At 34.8% G+C, this 24347-nt stretch overlaps 1 protein-coding gene across 1 annotated transcript in view; it reads left to right on the top strand.

Moving 5' to 3' along the window:
* The first annotated feature begins 14847 nt into the window (after nucleotides 1-14847).
* LOC127064792 (dynein axonemal heavy chain 2) overlaps nucleotides 14848-24347 on the top strand; it is a 31589-nt gene continuing 22089 nt past the window's right edge. Inside the window, exons 1-14 of the mRNA XM_050996347.1 lie at nucleotides 14848-15900; nucleotides 16184-16641; nucleotides 18232-18368; nucleotides 18605-18947; nucleotides 19317-19836; nucleotides 20374-20720; nucleotides 20779-20924; nucleotides 20987-21080; nucleotides 22492-22662; nucleotides 22840-23032; nucleotides 23108-23204; nucleotides 23298-23476; nucleotides 23787-23945; nucleotides 24131-24249. Of these exons, the coding sequence (XP_050852304.1) occupies nucleotides 15630-15900; nucleotides 16184-16641; nucleotides 18232-18368; nucleotides 18605-18947; nucleotides 19317-19836; nucleotides 20374-20720; nucleotides 20779-20924; nucleotides 20987-21080; nucleotides 22492-22662; nucleotides 22840-23032; nucleotides 23108-23204; nucleotides 23298-23476; nucleotides 23787-23945; nucleotides 24131-24249 (3234 nt within the window). The 5' untranslated portion in view covers nucleotides 14848-15629. The remainder of the gene's footprint in view (nucleotides 15901-16183; nucleotides 16642-18231; nucleotides 18369-18604; nucleotides 18948-19316; nucleotides 19837-20373; nucleotides 20721-20778; nucleotides 20925-20986; nucleotides 21081-22491; nucleotides 22663-22839; nucleotides 23033-23107; nucleotides 23205-23297; nucleotides 23477-23786; nucleotides 23946-24130; nucleotides 24250-24347) is intronic.

Below are 24347 nucleotides of genomic sequence, written 5' to 3'. Positions count from 1 at the left end.
TTCACATTATATTTCAAAACAATCCTGCCATTGTCCATTTTTCATTTTCAATGATAAGGATTCCGAAGCCATCCATTTAGGATACTATCCTATATATATTTTTATTATTTCAAATTTAAAACGATACGATTACTAGTTACATAATATTCATTACACTAAAATATTATTACATTTTCGATCCTGATTTATTTGTCACAATATGATAGATATCGATAAGCTTCTCATATTTGAAACGTAATGAAAAATTAATTTTCCATTTGTCTTTTTACTTTATCACCTCATGAAGGTTCATCGTAGAGAGACCTAGGGTGCTCCTTTGTAGTTCGAAGGAAAACGTCTGATGGTAGTTTCAAAAACGCGAATAGAGTTGGCGAGTGAAGGTAACGTTGAGGAAAAGAAAGAAAAAGAAAGAGAAAAGAGAGAGAGAGAGAGAGAGAGAGAGAGAGAGAGAGAGAGAGAGAGAGTGTACGCTGCTGCAGAAGCACACACAAGTAAACACACATAGGGACCGAGGCAAAAGCAGTTAGAGCGATGTGGACGGCGAAAGCGATTCGAGGACCCAACGTGTACGAGACAGCGGAAGCACTCGAGAAAATCCCTCGTTCGTCCCGACCAGCAATCGATTGCCGAAGAAAAGCATTCCCAGCAACATTGACCGTCGGCAAACAAACGCGGAACTTCGAGGATCTCTTTTCGAGGCATAGGCATCCTTCTCCTCCTCTTCCTACTCCTCTTCCTACTCTTTCTCCTCCTCATACTCCTCTCACGTTCTCCTTTCCGGTTAAATCGAAATTTCGTACTCCCTCTTGTCCTATTCGAATTTTTACGAGGCAGTTAAAAAAAAAATGTATTCATTCTTTACATCGAAAATTTCAATAGAGGACTTTGATTATTAATAAAAATACCAAATCAACAAGTTTTCAATAAATGGATTTTGAAATAATTTAGAGAGATAAAACAAGGACTTCAATAAAAGTGCAAATATGTTACAATGGAATAGAAATTTTTATAGAATTTTGTTTTATTTTTGATTGTATAAATAAATGATTTCTAGATTTAACGATATTGTATGTGTGAAAATATCGGTTTTTCTTAATAATCTATATATATTTGTGATATTGCTTATGCTATAAAAATTGTGTTAAAAAATATAAAGCTTTTATATTTTATATCGTATATGTATACTTTAATAATCTTTCATATATTTTTAATTCTTTGAATTAGTACTTTATTATTTTACATGTATATATTATTATAACTTTTGATAGATATTAAAGGAAATGTTTAACATGTATTAAAATAAATCAAAATATTTAAAATACCAACATATTGTTCGTTTGATATTAAATTTATTCTTATAAATCACACTAAGATTCTCGTTATTCACACTTTTGATTTTATTTCTGATCAAAATAATTTGATTTTAGAATTATAAAAATTTTATGATAATTTAATTTAGTTAAAATTTTTTTCAAAGTTAATTTTATAAAATAAATATAGAAATTCGTCAATATCTTAAAATTGTTTAATTTAATATTATTACTAAACTATAAGATTCATATTGAAATACAAGAAGTGTTTATTTCTGAAATATATTACTTATATCTTTTGAGACATTAATTGTAACATATTCGATTCTTTAACATTTAATGAACGTTCTTTAGTTATCGTAAATTCATTCGATCAAATTTACGTTTATCGAAAATTGCATTTCATCGTGTATTATAACGAATTCCATTTTATATTAAATTGAAAATAATATAACAGAAAATAGCAGGAAAATTGTTCATTTAATCCTGTTATCGGTACAATCGGTCAATGCTATAAAAACGAACTTTATTTCTTCGTAAAAAATGGGCCACTTGGTTTATAAATTATTATTAAAGAAAAGTAAACGTGATGATAGATCGACAAACAAGTACGAAACTTCCAAGATCTAATGTAAAGATTTTCTTTTGCGTTCGAACAAGTTAAATAGACATTGCGTTAAGACTACATAAACTCACGGAAATGTTGCAAGTCGTTGATATCTATGACGATATCACGTTACGGCCGGTTAACGATGTTGCAAAAACGCTAATTTAACAAGCACGGATATAATTGCTGTACTCGACTTCACGCATGAAAGGAAGCGAGGATGAGAAAAATAACAAAAAGGCTTGGATATGGATGAGAGTGCATTTTTAATTCGGACACGAGAGTGTTTTCAACTTCTCCACTATTTTTGTACCACTCTTTCTACCATTTCTGTCTCTCTCTCTCTCTCTATCTCTCTTTCTCTCTTTCTCTCTCTCTTTCTGTGTCTCTTCTCTCTTTGCAAGCAAGTATCATAAACCAACTGGTAATTCTACTCACAAGACTCGCGTTTTCACGCGAATAGAAAAACAAAAACAATAGTGTACATACGTCTAACAAAACGTAAAAAAATATAGAGAAGTATAGTTAATTATAAATGATACTAATTACTCTGATTTTCTACATATTCATTTGTATTGAAATTTTCTTACATTCGTTTAAGTACATCTAATATAATTCTTTATATATATATTTATATACAGTTTAACAATCGATTACAATATGATATTAATATACGATTTCACTATGATATCGTAAATAAATAAAAATATCAAAAAATATATATTGAAATAAAATGTAATAACCTTATATGAATACTTTATAAGTATCAATTTTCTGTGCTCGTTGGCAGATGTATTGCATCAGTTATATTATTCTACAAATTATTGTTTATTTTATACTTTTTTGTTGAGGTTGATAATTAAGATACAGAAGAATTATTTATAAAAAAAATATATAATCCAATAAAGAAGTAAACATTTATAAGAAAAAGTATACTCTATTTAGAAGTCTAGTTTAAATTTATTTAGAAAACATATTATATTCGAATGTGAATGTAAGACATTTAGAGCGATCTTAGAAAGTCATTATACTCAAACACAATAATCAAGTAGTATTTCAAACTACAAAGTATCTCAAAAGGTTCTAGGAAGTTCATGATCCAATTGTACTGAACATGTGTACGTAAATACAATAGTTTCTAAATCTTTGATCGCTTCTCATCGATTTTCATCTAATGACAAAACACAAAAGTAATACGATCCGCGAACATGCTCTTAGCCGGTACTGAAAATGAATGTTCAAACTGTTTTCACATTGTCGGACGCGGAGGTACTCGCTCGCGAGTACTTGCGATGGTAATCAACTAGAAGCTACTGGCTGAAGCCCTTTTCAGATTGCCCTCGTTCAATTAGCATACATACGATAGCTACGGTGGCTTTTACTCGGCTACTCAACCTAGTTTCTGCTAAAACAGAAATATCAGGGCCGGTTAATTAATTCGACGAATAATATCAGGTAAGTATAAAAGTTTGCTTAAGACGTTTCAATTTTCAAATATTCTCACTAGAAGAAAAGCGGAACGAAAAGGAGAAAAAGAGAGACATGTAGAAGGAGAAAGATGGAATTGGAAGAGATAGAAGAGAAAAAAGAAAGAGAGGAAGGAAGAAAGAAGGTGGCCAAGAAGAAAAATAAGTACAATTTATTCTTTCGACTGTCCCTTTTAAATGCAAAGTAATCTGTGCCAAGTACCATCTAATTAGACATGTTGCAAAAATTAAATGGATTAAAGTCTGCCTCTGCCAGTATAACGAGAATTGCTAAGAGAGAATTCTTCGAGCGTAAAAATATTATTACGCTTTTAAATACACTTATGTATAAGAGTACCGATTCTATTGTTATATACGTGAAGGTACCAGTTACGAGTTTCCGTTCTTTATCATAACACATTCCGATATATAAAACAGAAGTTATTCCCGTACTGATTGGAGAATATCAAGTTAACGCTGGTATTACTTTACATATATACATACATATGTATGTAAAATATTATTTTCGAAATATTTTTATTCATAAATTCTCTTTCGTTATAGAACGTAAAATTCATCCTAGGAAAAATGACGCAAAATGCGCGTATTTCCATCGAATGCTTTCGAACAATTAACGCCTATAATGAACACGACGGCAGTCATTAAAATTATTCTTTCTGTTGTTGATATCCTTGTTAACAGATCTAAAAAAAAGAATAAATACAATCAACGTGATTTCTCTGTGTAAGGCGTTAGAAAATATTTTGTACCGCTCTATCGTAGAGTACTCGAAAGGAAAACTCGAAGTTCGTTTGGAATGCAGGATACGAAGATACGGCTAGGAAAGTATGGTACTTCGTAGGAAGTACTTTTCAATGGAAGCACGTCTCGCTTTTCATAACTCGAAAATGTTTCATGAAAATGAGCGAGCTACGGCATATTCGCGTAGTCCGCATTGGGGTACTTTGTATCTCGACTTTGGCACTAACGAAGGGATACACGATTTGAACTGGCAATTCCAAAGGCGAATGCCGAAAGGCACTGCCAAATTACGGAGAAGCAAAATGTATTCGTCTTTTCACTCGTCAAATTCTACTCGTGCTCGTCAAAGGAATGAACCGAAAGGAAGAGAGAGACAGAGAGAGAGAGAGAGAAAGAAACAGACAAAGAGAGAGAGAGAGAGAGAGAAAGCGAAAAGATTTAATCGAATATATTGAAAACGTTTAAAGGAATAAAATGATAATTACAGAATGTTAGTTAGCCGATGAAGCCGAATTTTGAGATTTTTAAGTAAACAACGTTACATTTGCTAAATGTGAACCAAGCGTGTTATTCGAAACATTCAATGAGGTTACCTATTCGACAATACCAATTGTCTTTCCAGAGATAACGAGCGAATTCACGTTTTCTAAACTTCCGTGTTCACTTGCCGCTTGAGCACGTTTTACTGAACACGATAGATAGAAAAGTACCTACTCGAAAGTTCGAACGAATCTTTCGTTTGGACGAACATTATAGACTCATCTTCTTGTTTCTTCATTTCACGTAACTCTCTCTTCTCACTCTCTTTCTCTCCTCTTCACTTTCGAAATTGACACCGACAGAAACTTTCCTATCCGTTTATAATTACTCGTCATTTCTTAATAATTACTCGTCGTTCCTTGTTTTTTCTTCGATTTATTTGGAAGAACGAATATTTTGCAAATCTAAAGATAAAACTACTGCCAGAATATCAGAAAGAATTGCGAGTACTTATTTGTTGGTAACAAAACGTTAGCACACAGAAGAAGTCTATTTTTTTTTTTTAATTAAGAATTTGTTACGTAGAAAATATAAAAGTTTCTATCCAATTCATCTTTCTTCCATCTAAGTCATCTTTTCGATTTCGTTCGCTAATAAAATTAAATTTCATTTTCTGTGATTATACTCATTTAATCTTCATATTCGTCTATTATTCAATTCACGAACATCGATAAAGTGATTCGGAGGAGCAATTATCATGGAAGCATCGTAAAAGTACCTGCATATATGTATGTATGACGTTATAAAGAGAAAGAAAAATGATTAGCAAAACGATTATGTATAAAAGTTATTCGATTATTGACTCGAATTATTTGAGCTGTATTTAAAGTAATAATTATTATTACTTATTTTTTATAAATCAATTTCTTTTTGTTTCTAAAAAGATTATATAATATGAAATTATAATAGAACTTGTACCGATATAACTATATTACCTATACCAAGTATAACTTATACTATATTATGTAATCTCATTAATCTTCGTATCTACAGAGAACTAATTTTAGTTCTACAAAAAAAAATGAAATAAAACTTTAAAAATACAGATATATGAGTATGTGATTTCAAAATTAGTGGTTTTTTCAAAGGGTTAAATTCATTTTATTTTGAAAATTATTTTTCTCTTTTTTTCTTTATACATGTTTTTTTTTTGAGATATATAACAGGAAAATAATCGTAAACAGAATTGAAAAGAAATGTTAAACGTTCGAACGCAGATAAATTCCTCTAAAATTCATTCGCTTAGCGTACCTACGTTACATACGTATATATAGGTATCTAACTACTACTTTTCACCAAAATCCGTACGCGTTCGCCTTGCCCGATTAAAGTTTTGCGCCACGAGTTTCGCCGTACTGTCGTATATTTCATAACTCGCTACCCGCAATTTCGCTTCGTGTTCCGACTCAATTTCCGTTTCCCGATGTACGCCGATGGGACGACATATTTTCGAGCTGGCCGGATCGAAAATTTCTCGAAATAAATTTAAAGTGAAGAAAAGGAATTAATGAACTGGAAATCGGCAGATACGTCGATTATGATTATTCAAAGCAATTTTAAACCATGCAATGACTACGAATGTTTAACAGAAGATAATAATGTTATGAAAATAATAGTCCAGTCAAAATACATTGCTCTTATCTATCTATCTATCTATCTATCTATCTATCTATCTATCTATATATATATATATATATATATATATATATATATATATAAAGAAATTTAAGAACATAACAACATAACAAAAAGTTATTCGCAGATACTACCCCCAAAGAATAAATTATTTTTTCCTGAATTACTGATCTACAATTCTGAGAAAAAAATATATGCAAAGTAGAGATTACTTTTCCTTTTAATTATTAAAAGATCAAAATACAAAGGAGACAATGAGAAACGAGATTCTTATATAAAAATATGAATCATAAAGCACACAAAGCACAGATGTCGTGAATGAAAGAACGGCAGAAGAGTCGGGGAAGGAAAGAAAGATAAAAAAGGAGTAAGAAGAGATGGAAAAAGAAGAAGAAACGACGGGGCGGGAAAGTCCAAGTTCTCTGATCGGTCAATAACAATTCTAGCGGAAATATAAATGTCTCCGCGAGTGGTCGAACCGTAGCTTGGGATTCAAAAGGGGTGAGGAAAGAGAGTAGGAGAGTCGGCTTTGCCTTTTAATCTTGTAGCTTTGCCTCTTTTAATCTCGTTCCATCGATCCGCCCAGTCCTCCCTCTCTCTTTCTCTCTCTCTTCTCGCAGGTACCATCCAGCCAGCGCAATTTTTCTTTTCGTTCATTCGTTCGTTCGTTCGTTCGTTCGTTCGTCCGTTCGTTCGTTCGTTCGTTCGTTCGTTCGTTCGTTCGTTCATTCGTTCGTTCGTTCGTTCGTTCGCTCGTTCGTTCGTTCGTTCGTTCCTTCGTTCGTTCGTTCATTTGTCCGAATGTACATCGAACGACCAAGCTGGACATCCGGTTCGAAGGATGTTCATCTACGCATTCGAGCGGACGAGAAAGCGTGCGTGCTTGCATGTGAAAGAGAGGGAAAGATAAAGGTACAAGGATAAACACAGAGACGTATGGTCCACAAAATAAGCTCGTGGCATCGGCGAATTTCGAAGGATTGGTAAGCTTGACGAGTCGAGCGGCGCTTTTCCACTCGATATCTCACTTTTTGCCGAGAGGTCTTCCTCTTTTTCCGCGAGAAACGACGCGTAAGCAACGAGAAGGGAAAAAGAGAAAGGAAGGAAGGAAAATCGGTATCGATCTACTCTACATAGAATCGAAAATAGATTTCATTTAAGAAACGAAAATTAATAGCGACCGTTCATTTAATCTTATAATCTTTTATTTTCGGTTTAAGATGGTACATGTTTCAGTTATCGACTATGAAAAAAGATCATTAAAAAAAGGAAAGAAAGAACGAGAAGACGATATTCTTTTTTTATCCAGTCAGACATTTTCGTTAAAAGATACTTTTAATTCCGCTATTATGCTATAGCTTCCTGAAGATTTAAAAACCAAAAGACCAAAAGGAAAAATAAAAAGTGATCATTATTGCTAGGTCGAATTTTTCAAATCAAATATTTCCCTCTCAGCAAAATGCATCTATATTCGAAGTTGAAATACATACGAAAGTGGTAGAAAAACAAACAGAAATGTCAATAGCCTTCTCTAGCTCTCTTTTCCCTTTTTCGATCCATTTGCTTCCTCTCTTTTCTATCTTTTATAACGTTTCCTTTCTCTCTCACCGAAAAACATATTCTCCGTTTCTGAAAGCCAGATTTTTGTCAGTTGGTATCCTCTTTCTATGCACAGTTTCTCGTAAGAAATCTGGATTGAAAGAGAGAAAGGTGTAGAGAGAAAGAGAGATCGAGGGAGTACGTATCCGATCGCATATTCGTTTAATACCAAGATGAGAAGGCAAGGAAACGAGTTCACTTGAATTCGAACTTGAGGTGATTTTAAGAAGCTATCCATCATAATCTGAACGATATTTCAGATGCAACAAATAACTTAAATACATATATGCATGTACGTAAGATACTTTATACTTCGTAATTGTGCACATTGTGTTTCCCATCCGTATCCACGTTTTGTAGTTCGACGTGTTTACGTTCGACAAATGAATATTGGCTCGTAAGTATTAACGAGAAAGAACGTTCAATGACAAACGCTCTGCGACCTCGTTGAATCTGAATAATTCATTCGCCGACGTAAGATAAACGCGAGTTTATTTTCCACGAAATTCTCGAACGAACTCGTTCGATATTATACTTGTAAAATCGTTCAACTTACAAGCCTGACGCGTTAATATAACACCTTTCTTCCGTTTTATTTTTTGCTCGTTTTATTAGATTTTTCAATAAAATTCTTGAATACTATTTTCAAACATAAAAGACGATTGACAATGACGTCGATAAAAAATATTTTCTATTTGCTTGAAGATATTTCCCAATCATCTTACCATCGATTTCTTTCTACGATTTCGATCGAGTGACAACTAAAAATTATTAAAACAATCGACGATTATCAAGAAGACAAGGTTAAATTCCTTACTTTCGAAAGAGAGAAAGTATAGTACGTAAGAGAAGGCATAATTTTCTCGCGGACAAGTCGACGATTTTCAAAGTCGAGATCTCGAGACGCAAGTATAACAGTCGGGCGGAACGCATAAATCAGCTGCACGCGAACCGCTCGAGCGGGTAGAAGTGCCGAGGCCAGCCGAGCGGAGCCGTCAATAAAATGCAAAGACGGAAAGATAAAGTTAAAGATAAGCCGGTCCCAGACCCTCACAGAGAGTACTTGGACGCTGAGTCCACCGACGAGGAGGAAGGCCGTAAGATTTACGAGAAAAATATTAAAGGCTCTAAGCTCGCTCGCCACCTTTCCTCTCTTCTTATCATGGAATTCTTCTTTTACGTTTAATGTTTCTTTCTCTCTCTTTCTCTCTTTCTCTCTTTTTCTCTTATTCTTTCACATTTTTTATTCCATCAAAATTCTCTTCTTTTGATGAATTCATCGAATCTCCTTTCTCTCTCTCTCTCTCTCTCTTTCTTTCTCTCTCGACGATATTCCAAATACTTTTTTCGAAATCCGCAGCTTCTCCTTCTTTGTCCCTCCTCCTTCCACTTCCCCTCCTTCTTCATTTAATCCTCGACAGTTCGTCAACAATCGCCACCAATAAAATCACTTTCGTCAAGATGCACTAAATGACCAACGTAAAAGCCATCTCTCAAACAGTCTTCGGAGTCGTGCCGAATTAAATCCGGACGATTAAGTTACGATCGACGTTAAAACGAGAGTATGCCTTTGAATTATGCAATGTCACGACTAACGCGACCGCTTCTCCTCGATTAATCGACTTGCTCTCCTCCGGTAGTAGCACCACCACCTTCTCCTACGAGTTTTCCCTTCCTCCAGAGGACGAGTTTCTAATTTGTCTCTTAGATTATGGTAATTTCTTCCTCATACCAAACCGCTTTCCCCTGGGTGGGGAAGGGGAGGAGAAGGGGAATCCACTTGGCCGTTGGAAAATGAACCTAATTCGTCCACGCGCGAGTTCTCCCAGTACTTGCACCGCTTCTAAAGTAGATAAACTAGATAAAGCAGTAACCTATATATGTATGTACTACGTGACCGCGAACCGTACCGTCCCTCGGTTCGTGTTACGCCAAATGCATCCACCCTGTGAAAGCATAGCGAATTTCGGCTATGGAAACTGTCCGCGCACAATTAAAGTCGCACTTCATCTAACACGTTGATCTCCCGACAATATGTCTGATTTCTATCGGTAATTATTAAAAGATTTTAACGAAGATCTTTCGACAATCGATCGAAATATCGACCAAACGTTTTTTACTCGACTTAGAGATACTCTCTAAGTCTCGAACTAGTTTCCTTCACACCTTCGAGACCGTGAAGATACGAATTAGATATTTGGAAGTTAATACTAGCGAATCTCGGTGACGCCAATTTATGTTCTAATTTATATCTTTTTTCATCTCATTTTTCCCTTGCAGCGAAGGTGTAGTTTCAAATGTTGTTTTATGTAAAACCCATTAGTAGAGGTTGTTGCAGAACACTTTTAATTTCTATGAAATTTAGCGACCTTAAGTTTATAACAAACCACATATGTCCTTAAAGCATTAACACCTTGTACATATATACGTTTCCTTTTTGTCTATTTTCAATCTATATATACAAGATCCGCAAAAAATTCGAAGGTATAAACCAATACTCAAATCCGGTCTTCCGCTTTCTGGGTGATTGCTTTAAACCACTAAGCTATCCAGGCTCTTCGGCTAACATTCCCACGAATTCTTATTTTATTATTAATGGAGGTGCTCTCTCTTTCCCTTTCCAACACACACACACACACACACATATACTCTTACAAAAATATCTCTGCGCAATTTCATTTTTGAATTTTTCAGTTTTTTCGATTATTTTGAAAAATCAGAATAAATCGAAACGTCAGCTAAAATCAAACGTCAGCAGACTATACAGTTTATATTTCAGTCTTACATCATTTTAAACTGAAATAAATAAAGTAAAGAACATAAAAATATTGTTAATCGTAAAAATGTTATTAAAAAAAATTTATTTCGTGTATTTCAATATGAAATAAACACGACCATTTCAAGGATGTTTATAACGAAACAAGGGGTAAGGGGTTAAAGGGAGAAAGGGGATAATTGGGAACGATCTACAGACAGCTACAAGTCAAACTCACAACATCAGTTACCCAGACACGTTAACCGATGCACGAGCGTTTAACCACGACCGCATAACATGAAGGTAGATGCGAGAAGCCCAGTGCCTGCTAAATTTTCGAACATTTTGCGGAAATGTCATATGATCGAGCCCGATCGTTATGCGCTGTAATCAGGACGCGTTCAAGTTTACCTCATACTATGACACTATACTCTCGTGCACGGTCTGTTACCATATAGCGAGAATCTGTCGTCGTTTTTAAAAAATTTAACGTTTTTCGTCGTTGAAAATCAGAAAGAGTATCGAAATGAAAATTCTAACATTTTTCACGTTTTTATCGAACCGTTTTTCGTTTTCACCTCTTTTATCTATACGTACATACGCTTTCGAAGCAGCCTCGGATATATTCGAGAGAATCCGTTTTTCCGATAGATTTCCGGATTTGTTAAAGTACTTAACAGAAGAGTACCGTTAAAAGAATTATTTTGGTGTAAAAGTTTACCCAGAGGCAAGAATTTCTTTTTTCTTTTTTTCAATTTGATTGAAATTTAACTTACTAAATATATAAACCTAATATGCTATATAAAATCTAAATGGCTTTTATAATTATTACCTCTATTTTAACCTTAGCATTTTATATTTCTTAAAAATAAAACATAGTACTATTTTTTCTCTTATCGATTTTCTTTAACGTTAAATATAAAAATAGACGGATGGCCTTGTCGAAACAAAGAAAGTGTTAACTTTTTCAAGACCACATGTGTAGTAAATACTCACCTACTTTAATTCGAACAACTCGATCTGTTGAGACGATGAAAAACAAGTACCTATTCAATAAGCGTCAAATAAGGGTATTGCTGACCTAAAATAAATTCTTGGAATTCGACTCAATACGTCAATGTTAGACAAGTGTAACAGATGCCATATGAAAGTATCATTGACCTATATGCACTTTCAGAATTCTACTCATTGAGTCAATAATAAATTCGTTTACGATATGCGTATCTAACATATTATAAGAGTATCATTGACCTAAATAAATTTTCAAAACTCGGTACGGCACGACAAGTCAATAAATAAACGGATGTGTTCTCGATACTTTCGCAGCATAAAAGTAACTCTGATTTTAATAAATTTTTAGAATTCGACTCGATGTTGAACAAATTGGGAATAGCTCGTGAGTCAAAGTATCGATCGTTGATCTCTCAAGGCTCATGTTTTTGATACAAAAGATCATAGTAACACGAATATCTTTTGAAATTTTGTAATATTCATGCATGCATATAATTTTGAATTATTAATTTCTTCCATTAAAAAATTTTTAATAGAATCAGTTTGCCTTCAATTATCTTTATTCTAGTTCGAACTGTTAAGAAAAAAGTTGAAAACAATTGGGTATATGGTACACCATATCTAATTCAGTAACCATCTAAGTTAGAAGAAAGAATATATGGTTTCTTCTTCTCTTTTTATTTCACCATGAGTGACATTGATAAGTCTTCTTGGAGATAGAAAAAGATATCGCGAGAATTCGCATAATGTGTTCTCTATCATAGTAGAGGATAAATCACGGCAAGGTATCCTTGCGCTCTCGTCTCGATTCTCCGTCGACCGACGTGTTTCCTTTTCCGTCGATTTAGTAGCTTTCCGCGATTTATCGTTCCTATTAAATCGGCTAAGGGTAAAATCGTGATAGGTTAAAGAGGAAACAAGAAAGAAAAAGAGAGAGAGGGAGAGAAAGAAAAAGGGAAAGAGAGAACGAGACTGGGATGTGAAGTAAGAGGAAAGAGGAAAGAAAATCAGGCGAGAGAGAGAAGGAAAAAGAGAGAGAGAAAAAGAGAAAGAGAGAGAGAGAGAGAGAGAGAGAGAGAGAGAGAATGATATCGGTACGGAGAAGAGAGATTCCTGGAACGAATGCCTTCGATTTAACTCTCCTCTTCGATTTAGGAGGACCCATCGCAGCAGACGCCTTTCCAATCGACGACTAACGAACGATCCGTGCGTTCGTAGAATTTGTTTCCTTTCTCAGCTGAAACTGTCCTTTTTATTTACGAAACCCTTAGCCTTCCGTCTTTTTTTTCCCCTTACAAAGAATCCTCGCATCTTTGCGAGCAAGCAAGCGAGCGAACACAGAGCAGAATCTTTAAATTTCTCAATTAAACTTCCCGACGATTTTATGACCTCCGTTTCTCGTGATTTAGGATCTAGATGAATTGAAAGTTAAATTAATTGCAGAAGGAGACGAAGGAAAGGAGGTCGAGGCAGAATTAAGAGCGGACTATACGATTGAGGAATTGAATGAATTGGTGAGTGCCTTACACTACTTTTAGAAAGAACTGAGAAAGATTGGGAGAAAGAGAGAAAGAGAAAAGAAGACATGTCTCTGCGTTACAAACGAGTAAGAATATCGAAAAATCTCAACGTCGGCGAATAGTTTGCGTCGAATAAAATCGTTAGAGGCGAGATCGTTCGTAAAGAGACAGTTAAAAACTTTTCTCGAATTTCTTATTCGAAAGTGGCCGATCTTAACGATCCTTCAATATCATTTTAATTGCGTTTCCATTAAACACGTTCGTTCGTTCCGCCTTTTCAATCTATCTATCTATCTCTCTCTTTCTCTCTCTCTCTATCTCTCTCTCTCTCTCTCCTTCTTCCTCTCACGGTTTTATTCTAACGTTCGGGAAGAAAGAGAGAGCTCGCAGTTTTTCGAGAGAAAAGTTCTTAATCCTCGAAGAATCTTAAATAGTCTACGCTTCTCGAATACGAATTGTCCTCACCCTACTCGGATTTTCACCGTTGGCTAAGGTACACTATGTAAAAGGTATGACGACACTGAGTGGATTGGCGAAGAAGGATTGGACGTATCAGTGTCATGTGATTATTCGAGAGTTCTTCGAAAACCCAAAGCACCGCGTGCTCTGCATATACTACGAGGTTACAAACAAGGTACCAATGGCCTTGCTGTCTTTTCCGTTGACACCAGTGTACGAGCTATGCTACTTCATTCGAAAACCTGATCAGATATTTCGCTTGGAGAACTTCCATGACACCATTGTGTTTGGTTCGTTCAATTGGAGTGTCGAATATTACATCCTCAATGTCGTTCAAAGTGTTCTAACACCGATAATCTTCAAGATCGAGACCTTGCCCGACAGTATCCTTTCTCTTTTATTTTACCTACTTGTTTATCTATTTTTCCTTTGGATTAACTTGCAGAGCTTTCGTTGGTGATTAACTCGCGCTATGGGAGACTCGGAAAATCTTTGAAATGTTGAGACAAGACGAATGAACCGCTTCGATGTACGAATGAAGAAAGGGTGGGAGGGGAAGAGAGAGAGAGAGTGAGAGAGAGTGAGAGAGAGAAAGAAATTCAGCATAGAAAGTTTTACGATCCTTCAACGAACGACACGCGCCACGTGAAAGTTTAATTAAATACTCGAAGCTAGAACGCCGATTCTTCCGATAAGCAAGAATACCTTCATCCGAGGAAGAATCAAATTTAACTTCTATCCCGTAAATGCCCTTCCGGTCGTTTACCAGTCACTCTTCTCGTATGTCTCACCGCTCGAATAAAATGAAAAATAATATTAATCGTAAGAGAGTCGGTTTAGCTGACCAAATAGATATGCTATCTGGAAATAGTAAAAAGGAACGAAGTGGAGAATATAGTATGGAAAAGGAAAGAATGTGAAAGAGAGGAAAGATACTAATCGTTAACTTCCAAATAGTTTCGGTCAGTCGCAAACAGCGTGGGAGAGCAAGCGCAGGCGGATGGAAGTAGTTGCGGTAGTTTCTCTAGATTAGCGTCGCACGATGCCAAGGGCGATCACGTGGATACGCGGACCGCACTCGCTTCGGCTTAAGGTCATAACAATCTGACGTGATGACATTACCAAGTGAATTTGTAACTTCACTCGCAATCCCGTTACCAAAACGCGCGAGCAAAGTTTTCGGAACCCCACGAGCTCTGTCGAGGACTCCCCACGTGTTGGAGTCGAACGTTCGTGCGCAGGAGCTTACAGTAGCAGCAGCTCGATGTTGCGTTTGGTGGGGACTACGAGAGGAAAGAGACACACAGGGACAGAGAAAGAGCGTACCAAGCGAAGTTATTATTACCATAATTTTCGGCTAAATGCACTGCCCAACTCGGCGCCGGTAAATTCAACGTCGATGTTTGCTCACGTACGTGAACGAAATTACTCAGTCGCTGAGTTCGAAACGATTGCGTTGCATTCGGACAAAATGCACTTCGTTATTTCTAATGGATTCTGAAGTAGAGAATTTGATTGAATTCGTACAGTTCATCTTGTCCCTTTGCTCTCCTTCTATGTTTCTCTCTGTACAAGATTTTTCTCAATTTATACAAGTTTTTTTTACTGGTATTGGTTTAGAATTTTCTTTTAGATAAAATCGTCGACGATACTATTACGGTCAAAGGGAAACTTTCTAACAACATTTTTAGGCGACGTCACTTTTCTTTGGTCTTTTGATATCATTGAAAAGTATAGTTCGTTCGTTTTGTATAACGTAGACCGAGCGATCGCTATTGATGCGTACATCTTTATCCGTATAAAAAAGAATTCTCTCGTAATAAAAAAGGATTTCTGTGGAATTAAGACGTCCATAATACATAGAAATGTCGGTAGAGATAATTAGATATGCCTCCTTATGTCGATCTCGTTTCAATCTTTATTTGTCTTCCTTAACCGATGACTCGTCGTAACACATGCGTGAAAATGGAGTTTTTCGCCAACTTGCACGCCTTTCTATTCAACTTGACCGATTTCACGTACAAAATGCTGGGCTTAACTATGATATATATACCTGTCTTAAGTAAAGAGCTCACCCCCGAAAGAGGCAGCTCCGATAAGGATTTGGTCAAACAGTTCGAGACTGTGGTGAGTCATTGGTCCACTCAAATCAAACTTACCCTCATCGATGAGGAAGAGACAGACCTGCAAGACCTTCTCTCCGTTGATGACGTATACGATTTCTGGATCTACAGATGTGAGTAATATTTTGATAAACCTCTGCTACTTTTCTCGATTACTCTCTTTAACGATCGATGTGACTAGCATTTTATTTTTGATACTTTTATCGATTCTAACGGGAATCCTTGTGGTCCTCACTTCCTATGATTATTTTATAGTTGAGAAAATTTCGAAATAAAAAACAAATCATAGATACACCGTAAATTGTATTCCCTCGGCTGTCACAACGATGAAATCGATAGTTACGTGTTACTTGATTATCTTGATCTAACAAAGCTGTTCCTTTACTCTGTTCATAGACGATAATCTTTGTGGATTGAATTTCCAAGTTTATAATCAGACGATAGAACGTATCATAAATATATTAATACTAAGCCAGTCAACTTATGTACAACAGTTTCTCACACTACGAGAAGACATAGAAATAGAAATTCTTAAAGCAAGATCGAACATTGAGTATTTGACACTTCTGAAAGAACCTTGCGAGAAATTAAAGCAATGTACTACACCAGATGAATTAACTCCGTTTCTGTCGAGAATAATACATCTTTGCAGAATGATCTGGTTAAATTCACCTTATTACAACACCACCGAAAAAATGACTAATCTGTTCATTGCATTGAGCAATCAGATCATTATAATCTGTCGGGACTTAATCGACCTTCGGCAAGTATTCAAAGGGAAAACTCGTGCCAGCATCCAAATGTTCTCCAATTGTATTCGTGCTTGCAAAGAATACAAGAAACGTTATATTAAAGTAAATACATATGAACAAATTTTTTTATTAAAAAAAATTATGTACGTATGTTTGAATAATATTAAGAGTTTACGTAAAGAATCTCGTTCGTCTGATTCTATTTATTTTTACAAATATCGGTAACCTTCAGAACATTATAATTTTGTGAAAAAGACAACTGAATTGCTTCTACAAAAACTTCGTAGAAAATTTGCATTCGTTATAAAACTGGATTGTAATAAATCACGGAATGCGCTCATTTTTCTTTCTCTGAATACAGAAATATGATGCTTTAGCAATTACAGTGAATCACAAAAATATGCGGACACTTTTTGAATGGAATAATTTCTTCTATATTGGACAAAGTACTCTGAATTTTTTATTAGATACGAAGAAATTAATATGCTATACGAAGTGCGCGAGGAATTAAAACAAAAAATTATTTTTTGTTATCACTCATTACCCAGTGTAGAGAAAACTATTTAATTTATAAAGTGTCCAAATATCTTTATGATCCCATACGTCTAATACGTAAAAATGGTACGAATTGCAATAATATAAGAAAATGGAAACTTGCTGGTAATCATCGCGATAATCGAAAAGCTGATCTTCAAAGGCAAAATTCACACTGAAATTAATGAAAATCATTGTAAATTAAAACTGAGCGTTTAAAATTACGCTATATACGCTCCATGAACAAATACATTCAAAGCTTATTATATGTCATATAATTCAGTAGAGTCACGCATAGGTAAACGCATTAAGAGCTTATTGCGTTTCATGTCATTGAAATTGTTGTTGAAGAATGAAAAATGATACCGTAGAGAAAAATACTTTAAATGGTATCGTATAATTAAATAAATGCATGCGTGTATCGAAAAGAGATTTATGAAATAGTTTTTCCCTTTTTCGGAAACAATGATCCATTCGTAAAAAATATATTCTACATTTTTTACATTTTTTACATTTATTTTGCTAGAATAGATTAATTGCTTTTCGATCGTATAACATATTTGAACGCATTCTGTTTTCGCATATGTATGTACATACTTGTCTCAGTCAAATTCGAAATATCGTTTGATGGAACGAAAAATATTAAAATTCTCCTAAAATCGCTATTCGATCGGAAAGATTGGAAATATTCGTACAACTTTAAAAGAGTATATAAGTTAATCTTAAGAAGCTGTAAAAAGTGAAGACCCCTTCTTCTGTATTCTCGTTTAACTTTTCTTTGAGAAGGTAGAAGTAGTTTAGACAATGTATGTATAAGTTTTCGCGTTAACCGAAAGGTGCAATAACGCCGACTTAGGCTTTCCCTTCTCGCATAACGCGATAACGAGTGAAATTCTCCTGCGCGAGTAATACGTCGCTCTTTTTCGAGTTTCCTCGAGAAAATATATAGGTAGACGACTATAAAACTAAGTTTTATGGTGACAAACCTACGGGTGGTACCTACGTCGTGATTATAATAAAACGTGATAAACTACTAAGGAAATAAATAAGTTGAAGTTTATGTTGCGAGTCGAACGAAACGAAAATGAAATCTGACTGTACTTATAATCTCCTTCGAATTTTATTACACTGTGATACAGGAACCAAATTATTTTACAGATTTCAGATGCCCATAATATGTACACCGAATATCCATGGGAATTAGACATCGATAACATTTTTCATCACATAGATATTTTTATCGAAAGATGCCAAGACATGATAGTCATCTGCAAAGCGATGATAGACTTTGCCAGGTGTCGGATAATATTGATTGAAAGAAATATGGAATATTCGGACACTTTTAAAACTGTATATTTGAATGTTTAATAGACATATTTGAATGTCTATTTTTCCTTAATTCTTTATTTCTTTAAATCTATTCATATATTAAAAATAATTTTTTATTTGGATTAGAAGTGTTCAAATATTAATTTCTGCGACTCACGATATATCGAAAAGAACTCAAGATCGTCTTTTTATTATTTTGTAGAATGGACGAAACAACTAGCATTCTAAGACCAAAGTTTGGTGGAACCAAAGGAGGAGAGCACAGTAGAGCCTGTCAAAAGATTGAAAGACTCTTTCTTGAGAGTCTAGAGAAAATCGAAGCAAACTCTCATAAAATATTCGATGTGTTGAACATTTCTTGGCAGAACATTATGTCTGTCTTTCGCAACGAAGTCAGAGAATTGGAGATAATAATCGAGAACTTGATAGCAACCGTCTTCACCGACATGAACAACGTACAGGAGGGTATCGAGAATCTCTATGGATTTTACAATTATATGAACAGAGAGCGACTACAGCAGCTCTTCAATAATAAGACTATGGAGGTAAGCGAGTTTCGAGAGCGAACTCGAACTTAGAAACAAGATTCTCAAAGTTAAACATTGCAATAGGAATTTCGAAAACTAATAAACGTAGCTATAAAACAACTCGGAACTGTAATATATAGTATATAAATATATTCAAAATTTATCCGTGCCTTAAATAGCACCATATGAAATAAATACGAAAAAATATATATATAAATAATATAAGAAATGTTAAAATTATAGAAATTGATAACTTGAATTCACATTAGCTCAGCTAAATTATATCTTTCTACAATATATTTATCTTCATTGCATAATACATATACATCTACGTTGTCCATATTCTCGGATCCATTCGTTTTGACAAAACTCTAACAATCCCGTCAGATATGGAAAATGTTCAACAAAGAAATTCAGTTTACAAAGCAAAGTATCTTAATCGAGAAAAATAAATACTCATCACTGATGCCATATTACTCTGGTAAAGCATTGTACCTGCAGCAAAAACAGCATAATTTGAAAAGAATGAAAAAAATAATGGAAGATGCCGAATGGATGCCCTATTGTTCCATGAAATTTGAGATCTTCAATCAGTGCAACATAGTGATAAAGTTAATCGAAGACATTATAACGAATCTCTATGAAGAGTGGATAGAAGAGTCAAGCGATAATCCAAGCCTTCGTCTCGATCGATACTTGATGAAACGAAATGAAAAATCGCCACTATTACTCGATTGCAATATGGATTCTTTTATATTAATTCTTTGTCGAGAATGCGATTGTTGGATCAATCTTCGATTTCACATACCAATTCAAATGACTGCCATACACATTAAAAAAGACATAATCTTTTCTATGTACGAAGGTATCCTTGAAGTGACCAATACTTACAACAAAATCATAGAAGGTTGGTTGATTGTTCATAATTGTTTTTTTCAATTACGATGATTTGTTAAATTATCGATCGGCTTTGAAAATTTTCGATTGATTAATATACACATATAAAATTTATTTTGATTAAAAATAAAATGGCACAGAAACGAAGACAGGAAACTTTGGATAAATTAATTAATTGCAATAAGAAAAATCGTGAGCTATAATATTTCTTTACAAATGATTTATTTATTCTTTTATGAATTCTTGTCATTCTATTTTTTTATCATTTTTCACTTCAAGAAAAATTAAATTTTTAATGATAATTAATTAATTAATTTCGTCTTCCCAAGTTGTCAGATTAATTATATTTCAAACCTGCTTAGTGGAATCTCTACCAGAAAGGGTAAGTATCCGTGCAAACGATGATTCGTTTTGATCAATCGAAGATTACAATGAAAGAGAAAAAGTTTGGATGAAGATAAAAAGAACTAAAGATACTTAGGTGTAATATTTCTTGTTCCCGATGATTCCCACGTACGAAATGATAAACGACACTTTCATTTTTCAGCATTGTCCGACAAAGAACGTGAACTGTTTCGAGAATTAATCCGGCGGGTCGACGGACAGATCAATCCTGGCTTAAATAGACTAACATGGAACACGGAGAACATCGAAAATTACATTACAGATTGCTACGATCAAGCCGGAAAAGTATACTTTAACGATTCCATTTATGCTAGCTTAAGTTCATCCCAATTGTGGTTTAATTTCATTTTCTATGTATTATACCGAAGAAGTTCGCTCGGTATTCTAGTTTTATCTGATCATCCATTCATAAGTAAACGTACGATCTCTATCTCTGTATCCGTATCTATATCTAAAGGACGTGACTGTTCGAAAGGATTAACTATCCGGGTTTGAAAGCTCACCGTCCTCGAAAAAAAACAGAAAATGAAAAAAAAATAATTTCTAGCTCTTAGAATTCATCCGTGTTTATAAGAAATCCAATTCCGAGATCATAAAAATATGCGAGAATATTTGCGAATCGTCGATGATCATGTTAAAACCAAATTATGCGTATACCTTGTCGGAATTGCAGGAGGAACTTGTAAGCGTGAGGTGAGCCATACAATTTTGAAGCATGAAACTATGAAACTTTGAAACTTCCCAAAACTTTTCAGGGATGCGGTTGTTGTCGATATACTTACAAAGTACAGCACGATAGTTCAATACATCATGGTGGTCTTCGACGGATTTAAACCAGTAATCCAGAACGTAAGTCTTTAATAATCGATACTTTTCCGAGATACGATATCTATCCTTTTATTTTTCATTTTACTTGGGATTAACATAACACATAATGGTAATAGTACAATGCAATTACTATGATCGCGTAGTAGTATTTAAAAGGTACAAGCGACATAATATGTCTGTAGTATGTTAAATTAGAAATACTAGGTAGAACGTACGTTAAATAATCGATAAAATCGTCGTCGTTTAAAGATACTTTAAGTATCAAGAAAACGAAAGAACATATATATATATATATCCTCGAAGAATTTCGAGAAGATACTTTATAAATTTATGCGCTCGTAAAGCTCGCTAAGACACCGTAATAGTGCTTAAAGATCTGAAATTCGCTTCTTATGATTTTATGCACTCGCGGGACTTTCCAAGGATTACCTCTCGACTACTTACGGAGACTTTTATTGTCGTCTCGACGAAAAGAGAGACGAGGAGCACTAAGGACGAAGATCCGTAAAGAGAAACGTTGAAATCGACGATGCAGTCGTAATACGATCCTCTCGCGTAGACGCTTGATGCGTTTACTCCAGAGATTAAACTTTCGAGTTATTTTTACGTTCTGTGCCGTATATGCGTGTGTCTATGTATACATATATATATACGTATGTGTATGTATACACACACATACACACGCATATATATATTCACTATACTCATCTTCATTGCATAACCAACGATCACTGAAATTATTTTACACAGAAACAACTTCCAGTGTCTATAACTACTCTTAAAATACTTCTTCGGATAGATAAGATATCATTATTACTTCCTAGACAATTTTCACGTATAAGTAAAGTTGAGAAAGACAGAAACGTAGATAATTTAACGTCACAGGTCTTGTTACGATCCGTCCTTTAATAACCTGACTATCTTCTCACGTGCACACTCGGTTAATTCGAAAAGTTATGTTATCTATATTTTTATCACTATAAACAAAGGGCGTGTCAACGTGCCTTTTATTTGATGTATCGCCGAGAAAAAAAGTATAAACCTTTTAAATCGAACCTTTAGTTCCCCTTTAATGCCAGCTAAAGGGTGTATTAATTTTTCTCTCTTCCCGTTCTCCAACCAAATCCATCGAATAAATCCGTTTTCCAGATTACAACGACCAAAATGAATTATCCTCTTTCATATAACTCGAATCCAACCCATAGATTTCATTTATATATATATACATATATATATATATATATATATATATATATATATATATGTAAAGCCTCTCGCTGATCCAACCACGCTCATCAATTTTATACGTTCTTCTTTAAATATGGACTATCCCAGTTGAGCTCACGATATTACATACATCCTGTGGAATGCGAATGCGTATAAGTATTATAAATTCGTATGATTCATTGATTTAGGGTTTCTCCAATTTTAGATTTTGAAGGAGTGGCAACAATATTTGACCCAGTTTGATCTAGCGATTCAGGAAGCAATGAAATTCTGCCTTAAGTATTCTATGAATGTCATGTATGAGGCCCTTCACGGAGACAGCACAGCAGGACCATCTCCTCTTCTACTGGTGCAACTGGAGTTGGTCAACAATAAGGTATCAACAGAGAGAGCTATAATTGTGTCCCTTCGTGCACATTGTTCGAACGTCCAGCGCTACTACCCTCCGGCTTACCACCTCGGTGATTCAAGTGAATCACGATACCGGAGGGAAGGGAAGCGACCTTCGACCAAGAACGTTTGAAAGCTAACATGTTCATGTATCCGTGTTCAGGTACACTTCTCACCAAACCTATCGGATATCGCCACAACCTTATCAAACATTCTCCACTACCTATTAATACCGATTAAGAACATTCAACGATTAACCGAAAAGTTTAATGTCCCCAGTAGAGATATGAAACCTCTTTGGAAGGTTTACGAGAAGGACATAGAACTTCTTCGTTATCAGCACATGCTTGATGATGGTCTTGAGATTATTTTATTTTTCTTTATATTTTCCTGAACCATACATTTTTATAATAAAAATTATAAATTAACAGAAACGAGTCATTGTTTCTCCCAAATACAAATTTATCTTAAAACGTGGGAACCTTTCAAGGACGTGTGGGAAGTCAATAAGGATATTTTCATTCAAAGGTGATTTTCTTTTTGTTTCGATCTAACATACAATCGTAGAATTCTATTTCTTGTAATATATAATGTATTTCGACTTTCTCTTTTGTTATACAGATACGAAAAGTTGAAGCCAACGGTTACATCTTTCGATTCTGACATTAACAATTACGCAAACATTGCATTCACTGTCGAACTGCAAGAGACCGTGATGAACGTATATTTTCTCGAAATAAATTGCGATAGTTTAAAAAGCATCATCATTCAGGAATGCTTGATTTGGCAACACAAATTAAGTGCTCTCATGTTGCGAGTAATCGAAAACAAAGTCAATCACGTCTATCAATATATCGCTGAAAATACGAAAAAGTTAGCAACTTTGTTCAAGATAAATTAACGATAAAGTCCGTTTAAAGTATTCAAACGAAAATATTAAATGCACTATAGTGTCTAGATCGATAACGCACGTTGTAAATATTCCACATTTTATGGTTTTTCCACGGTTCATAAACATAAAATTTTTACGATCCGACCCACACGTCAAGCGAGTAGCTTGACTTACCCGATCGTTCGAATTTATTTTTTCTTTCTTTTTTTAAATCCGAGAATACTCGCATATAAATTCAACCGTTCACAGAATAACAAAGGAACCTACGGATCTGATCAGTATGCAATTCGCAATGCAGTTGTTCGAGAGACTTAACGCCGAGATTCCAAAGGAGGAGGCAGAATTCCCTAAGATCATGGAGTTCTACGAAATGTTGGGTAAATCTTTAAATGTTTCCTCGCATAGAAAGTAAAAGGATCGATAACCTTTGGCCCTCTCGAAAAGAATTTCCTCGTAATTTCACATATTATCAAAAATTTTCGAATTAATTTCTATTTTTAAAACCGTCTCTTTTTATTTCGAAAACTAATAACAAATGAAAAATGCATAATTCTTATTACAGAAAAATACGAGGTATCGACAACGTTTGAATTTAAAAGAAAGGTAAAAGACATCGACCGATCGTGGTTTGCCTACTTGAAGCTACTTTTTTCTTACGAAGTTATTTTATCCGAAAAGAAGGTACGTGATTCGTTCGGGTACGTTGCCCGCGGCCATTTTCGAAATAAAATTCCACTCTCGCCTTTCTTCTCTGTAAGACTAGAAAGTGCTAAAATAAA

The sequence above is a fragment of the Vespula vulgaris genome, chromosome 6, assembly GCF_905475345.1.
Source record: "Vespula vulgaris chromosome 6, iyVesVulg1.1, whole genome shotgun sequence".
Classification (NCBI taxonomy): Eukaryota; Metazoa; Arthropoda; class Insecta; order Hymenoptera; family Vespidae; genus Vespula; species Vespula vulgaris.
The sequence above is the reverse complement of the archived record's forward strand: the minus strand, read 5'-3'. Positions and strand labels throughout refer to the sequence as shown.